Source organism: Oreochromis niloticus, linkage group LG16, assembly GCF_001858045.2.
Source record: "Oreochromis niloticus isolate F11D_XX linkage group LG16, O_niloticus_UMD_NMBU, whole genome shotgun sequence".
Lineage (NCBI taxonomy): Eukaryota > Metazoa > Chordata > Actinopteri > Cichliformes > Cichlidae > Oreochromis > Oreochromis niloticus.
The window spans coordinates 25,900,548-25,906,952 of record NC_031987.2 but is presented as its reverse complement, the minus strand read 5'-3'; the positions used below and the strand labels follow the sequence as shown (position 1 = coordinate 25,906,952).

General features: G+C 41.2%; 1 protein-coding gene across 2 annotated transcripts; it reads right to left on the bottom strand.

Annotated features, from left to right (window-relative positions):
- Window positions 1-939: 939 nt before the first annotated feature.
- hpxa (hemopexin a) lies at window positions 940-5,406 on the bottom strand. 2 transcript variants are annotated; one of them, XM_025903910.1, is made up of 11 exons: window positions 5,248-5,406; window positions 4,470-4,645; window positions 4,329-4,433; window positions 4,143-4,220; window positions 3,795-3,952; window positions 2,870-3,023; window positions 2,516-2,728; window positions 2,219-2,314; window positions 1,934-2,061; window positions 1,704-1,851; window positions 940-1,476 (listed from the first exon to the last, which is right to left on the bottom strand). In XM_025903910.1, exons 1-11 carry the CDS (start codon window positions 5,373-5,375, stop codon window positions 1,247-1,249), a joined length of 1,614 nt encoding a protein of 537 aa, XP_025759695.1. In that variant the 5' UTR covers window positions 5,376-5,406; the 3' UTR covers window positions 940-1,246. The 2 variants fall into 2 exon arrangements, with proteins under 2 accessions (XP_025759695.1, XP_019208998.1); XM_019353453.2 differs by having other exon boundaries at window positions 4,329-4,645.
- Between the last annotated feature and the right edge of the window lie 999 nt (window positions 5,407-6,405).

Sequence of the window (6,405 nt, the reverse complement as noted above, 5' to 3'; positions counted from 1 at the left end):
AATTTAGTTCTTACCCTTTCGCAAAGACATGCACTGAATATTTTTACTGCTCACTGTTTATTCACCAGGTAGAAAACATCAGGTTTCAGTCAACCAAATGTTGTGTTTTTTCCAGCTTCAGCCGGTCTGTGGAAGTTCACCAGCACAGGAACGCCAAAGCGTCCTACGGTTAATTCAAATCTCATCTCTGTGTGCCTCACAGGAATAAGACGATTTAACACCTGCTCTGACTTATCTGTACTGCTCTGTTTGCAAGAAACAAAAGCAGAGTTACAGAAAAGGCAAAAACAGAAGTATTATCCTCATTCTATCGTCATAAAGTAGCAGATCAACAAAGTGGAACTCTTCTGCCCTCTGCTGGTATTTGATATACCTTTATTAGTCCCACAAGGGGACATTTCATATGTATGTTGTATGTATAAGGTTGGAAAGTCTCCTTGTTTTGGCTCTGGAAAAACTGTTCGCAAAACAGTTCCTCAGATGTATAAAATCACTAATAAATATTATCTTTAGACTTCTTTCTTCTGTCTATGCCACCTGTCTATAGGGCAGGAGCAGGGTGCACACCACACATGTTGCCACTCCATTGCAATCAACCAGCATAGGTCCACTTGAAAAAAGTCTAGTTAAAATGTACTGTAGTAAGTTATAAAAGAAAATGCAGTTACATGTTATAAATAACGTCATTTCTTTTTAAATTTCAGTGGCAGTGTGGCCTCATAAGCTACAGATATAGTCTACTCATATTCATGGTATATGTGTTGTTTGTGTGTACTGTACAGAAGGTATTTTGTTTCCTGGATTTTCAGAAAGTTAACTATGTAGGAAAAACTCTCTCTATCCTTGTAAGTGTAGTATCAGAGTACATGGACCTGCCTGAGAAACATCCTGGAAACTTATTAACACATCACAGAAATAAATCAGCACCGTTTCACCTTCTTGATTGTTGCCACTTTGCTTTATTCACAACAGCACTGTACAAAACGAATCACAGACAAACATCTGCCTTCTTGGTAGCACACTTTGCGTGGAGGACCACAGAGCTTTAGCATGAAAAGCAACAACCCTCTAAATGAATTAAAGAAGGCTACTTTGAGGTAAGACATGGAATGGAAACAATGGGTATGAAATACTGCATCAGCTGTAAGTGCTCTTAGTCAAAAGCTTAGTGACTTGTCATGTGGCGCCTCCTGTTTTTCCATATTTCACTGTGTTGTATGCGATGATCTGCACAACCCATTCAGTCCTAGTGATCACAGCCAAACAGCTCCAGAGACACTTTGTGCTGCTCAGGCAGGGACCTGGCAGTAGAAAGCAGTTTGGTGCTATCAAAGTGGTAGAAGTGATTTCCTATGATCACCTTAACTCCTCCGGGACCGCACATAGCAGTATCGACTCTCTTGAAGGGTCCGATTGGACGCTCGTTGCCTGCCTTACGTGGGGTGACTTTCAGTTCCACATCATACATGTGATTACCTGATGGAAAAAAGGCAGAACGATATGGTAAGATATCTACCTAAAACTCTTAGGTCTTTGTAAATATAATTGTGACCATTTTCAAGTAAGTGCTAAATGACTTATTGTGTGATCTAAGTGATCAAATAACACTACATGATGTAACTACATGTGTAGTTCAAAGCAGTCCTAGAAGCGATACAGGGATAATCAATACTTGCTTTCTGTATTTTTGCCAGTGTTTATACCTTTGATAATGTGAGCAATGTGATGGTCCTCACAGACGAATGCAGCATCAATGGGACCCTCAATGCCCAGCTCCTCCTTCACAGGCTTGGGGTAACCATCGAGGTGGGTGTGGGGCTCACCGACTTGGTAAACATACAAATTGTTATTCTTGGGAGAAAAGAGAAAAGGAAAACATGGTAAATATGGCATGCAGAGTTAATGACAGGATCAGTGCTTCCAGGTGCTTTACCTTGATCAAGTAAAGGTGATTTTCATAGGAGAAAGCGGCGTCCACCTCACTGTGCAGCTCCTTGAAATCATTGTCGATGGTGTCAGAGGTCAGTGTGTCATTCTCATCTTTATGGAGGTAATGGTGGCCTGTGACATAAGAGAATAACTTAAGCTCTAATGAACGCTGGAAGTACAGCCAAACCGCAGACCCAGCCCTGATCATAATGCCGTCACTTCTGTACAGTGATTTAGATGTTGGAACAACGTATAAATGTATATGATGTGTTCTGATGTCAGATCTCACCTCTGAAGGCATAAATGTTTCCAGCGTTGTCTGATGTGATGGCATCCAGGTGAACACGGCTGCAGCGCTCTCTCTCCACATGGTCGCTGCTATTACCTGAATAAAAACAACAACAACAACAAAAAAGTGTATTTTTGTTAAAAATACGAAACATAACTTTGGTCTAGAAAATTACAGTCCTGGAACATCTACAGCACAGAAACGGTATTTAAATCTACAGCTGTGTCAGATTTGAAGTCAGGAATGCCATTCACATTTCACATCTGATCACATTGCTCACTTTGCTTTTTAACTTACTGAACTTGGAGCATCTCATGAAGTAGTCGCGGGCCTCTTTGGGGTATTTGCCGTGCACTTCACCAGTCTTTGGATCGAATTTGGAGAACATGTGCCCGTGGAAGCAGTAGTAGTGCTCCATGAAGCGGAAAGCTGACGTGCAGTTCGGCATGGACTTGAACTCTTTCTCCTCTACAGCCTTGCTTTTAAGATCGAAGTGGTAGATTTCGTCCCCTTCAGGGGAAAAAAAAGACACGTTTGTTTAACATTTTCCCTCGGGTAGCTTTTCTTTTGACGATAGTGAAAAATGCTCTTGGTCTCATTGGAATAATAACCACAGTTTTCTCACAGTGTGGTCAGTGAGACTTTATTTACCTTTGAAGAAGATAACGGAGTCGTTGGGGCACTCTGGATGAGGACATTCCACTGCAGCATCCAGATGGTCAGGGATTCCAGGGAAGACTTCAGAGATATCCTTGGGATAGCCATCCTCCAGCTTGTGCTTGTAAAAGCTGAACACCTTGTTGTCCTATGTTTAAAATACACAAGTAAGATTAAACTGACAAGTCGTTAGGCTTCTAAGGCGACTCTCTCACTTTGTATCGCTTTCAGAAAGCAGTAATGCAGACAAAATTTATTTTGCAAAGGCTTCACATTTACAGCAGTTTTCAACCCCAAAGTTTGGGCAGTTGTGGAATGTTGATAATTTTTAATCATCATCACACTTGACCAGCTATAATTACTCATGAGAATGTTAAAAGAAACTGAGAAAGGTATTTGTGGTGCACACCAGTCCAGACTTTAACTTTTTTGGTTTTCAGCCTGAATTCTTCATCATTTTCTGTCATTTCTGAAAGAAACTTGGCCAAGAGAGAATATGAGCCTACATATGAATCTGAAGTAGTAGAACCACGTGTGAGACTGTGTTTCTGATGAAATGATGATGGTAAGTAATATGTAGGCGATCGTACTAGCTGCCCTCATCAGTCAGACAGTCAAAAGAAGAATTCATGACATGTCAGATGGCATGATGGAGACTATTTTGCACAGATATGAGTGCAGGTGTGCTTTTCACACAAAATGTTTGAAAACCACTGGCCTACATCATACCCGTTCTCTAGTCACACTGTCCTGCCAGCTCAACTGCAAGGACAGCTGTTGTCTCCCTCCCACTTTAGTCTTGCTATCCATCTTGCTTTGTGTTGTAATTCCTATTGGCTTATTTAAACTGTTTCCTTCTCTGGATGTTTGCCTGTTGCCAAACTCTGTTATGATCAATAACACAATAAAATGTTGCTACCAAGAAGAAGAACATGCGGTCGTGGTCGTCGGGGTTGTCTTCAAAGTGCATGTGGAAAGCAGCATCCACATGGCCCAGGTGATGATGATCGTCCAACTCAGCGAAACTCTTATTGGAGAACTCGGCATGGCCGTGGAAGCCCTTGAATAAATGGTCACCTGACAGAACGTATGTGGGACACAGTCATTAAACAGAGCCATTCGCACTTTTTATGCATGCTGCAGTGCGTACTCCATTAGAGCTCTATGATGATCAAACACATTTTAAAAGTATGACATATTCCCTGGTCATAGCTTCCCCTCATGCAGTGTCAAAATGCCTGCCCATGACTCCTCTATAGATACTTACCCTTGAAAAAGTATGGGATTCCCTCTTCATTCACTGCAACAGCATCCATCTCAAGACCTGCACAGCGGTCAAGGTCATCTGCAGAATATCAGGTGAAAGTTAAAAGAAGGCTCATAATATAGAACATGATAGCACTTGTGTTGAGAAATGTCTGTGAATTTAAAAAAATAAAATCTTTCAACTCACGTCCTTCATGCCCATGTTCATGGTCATGGTCATGGTCATGTTCATGGTCATGTCCATGGTCATGTCCATGGTCATGTCCATGTGCATGCGGTGGAAGTCCTGCACCTCCATGCCCAGGTGGATGTGGTGGAAGTCCTGCACCTCCATGCCCAGGTGGATGTGGTGGAAGTCCTGCACCTCCATGCCCAGGTGGATGTGGTGGAAGTCCTGCACCTCCATGCCCAGGCGGATGTGGTGGAAGTCCTGCACCTCCATGCCCAGGTGGATGTGGTGGAAGTCCTGCACCTCCATGCCCAGGTGGATGTGGGGGGTCTTCTCTGGTTTTAAGAGCAGAGAAAAGGCATGTTATCACTTTAAGCAATTTCACTCTAAACTTAGGCTCAGACTTTTAGTTTTACAAAGTTGTTAAAGGGAAAACGCACATGAGAGCAGTTTTCAGTCTTCACCTATTTTTCTACTCAAGCTATACTGTATGAAGCCACAATGTCATGTTGTGTGATATCCAGTGAAAATAATGAGATCACGTGGGGTTAAAACAATTCACATTAATGTAGCCTACTTACGAAAATATCACTGTAACCAGCTTTTAAAAAGTACATAACAATGCTTTTATTATCATAATTTCTTGTCTTATTCTTTCCCGTATCAATGCTGCTTAACTCAGGAACTATGAAAAGTGACTTTAGCTAAATTAAAGTGTTGCTTCAGATCTGTAATCATGTCTGCATTTAGCACAAACAACAAAAAAAATAAATAAGCTGGAAACATTTTAGATATGCAGCAATGACATAACATGATGTCCCTTGAAACGCATTACATTAGTATTGAGTTTTAATGAAAAAAAGTTAAACAACTGACATTAAAAAGCATTCAAACTGCCTGGGTTTTCTCTCTTCGTTAGAAGTACAAGTCCACTTACGAGTGAGCCCTTCCCAGGGCCAGGGTAAGCAACAGGACGCAGGAAAGCAGCTTCATGATGAGGATTCCTCTGAGACCAGAGAGGCCTGGAGAGCTGGGCCAAAGGTACCCCTGCAACTGCTGCTGCATCCTTTTATACGGTAGCCCAGTTTACAAAGGTCACATCACACTGGGTACCAGAGGAGGAGGGGACAATGTGCACAACCAGTAGCTTTATCAAAAGACGCCCACAATATTTGATGAGCCCCCAGAGCTGTGCCCCCACAGACCTCCACCTCTGACTTGTCTTTGTTCAAACCACCTACCAGGAAAATGAGTCCTGGTGCAACAGAGATTCATAGAATTTGATGGGTTACTCCTTTTATTTTTTGGGCACAGAAGTCTAATCACTTATATATCTTATGTCATCATGCTACAGCACTGAATAAAAAGCAGACTTGTGCAATCATCACTTTTGAGAACTTGAATGTGGGTGAATATTCTACAGCATTAAAACCTACATGCACACCAATGGTTAATATTTATGCAAAATTAATGCTTTCCAAAGAAAGGCTCGTCGATATCGGTAGATCATTTGATGTGACAAAAAGTGTACAAAAGAATCTCTATTTATTTATGTGTATTTATAATTGAACCACTTTACTCATCACATGCAACAAATATCTTTTCAGAATATTCCAGAAGTCTGCCTGAGCTGGATCTGCAGGCCAGACCAGGTCCAGCTACCTGAGAGGTTACTAACCCACTACCCCCACAAAATTAAACAAAAACTGCTGACTGCAGCGTTTCACTATCCTTGGACTAAGTGTTGTACAATGTTTGTAAGGTGAACATTAACAGAAGTAGGATGGCCTCAGTGTAGGTAATACTTATCAGTAAAAATTGTTCCCTTTGTGTGGGCTCCATGTACGTGCTGCCTTCCATTCCATTTTTAATAGCTTTCCCTGTGCTTCCTATTTGTTGCAAATATGCTATTAAATGCACAAACAAAAGATTTACTAAAGCTCATGGGAGATGAAGTCAATAAATGCTGCCAAAGAAGTCACTGTAAGATTTGAAAAAAAAAGGAAGATAATATCAATCTCATTGTGTTATACTTTTTCAAATGTGCATTATGGTGTTAAATGATGTATAAACAAAACCTAATTTAAGTTTATGA

Coding starts and splice junctions, on each gene's coding strand:
- hpxa (XM_019353453.2), bottom strand. CDS start 5,375: ATGCAGCAGCAGTTGCAGGGGTACCTTTGGCCCAGCTCTCCAGGCCTC. Junction 3,024..3,794: donor ACCGCATGTTCTTCTTCTTG/GTAGCAACATTT, acceptor TTTTAAACATAG/GACAACAAGGTGTTCAGCTT. Junction 2,315..2,515: donor CATGAGATGCTCCAAGTTCA/GTAAGTTAAAAA, acceptor GTTTTTATTCAG/GTAATAGCAGCGACCATGTG.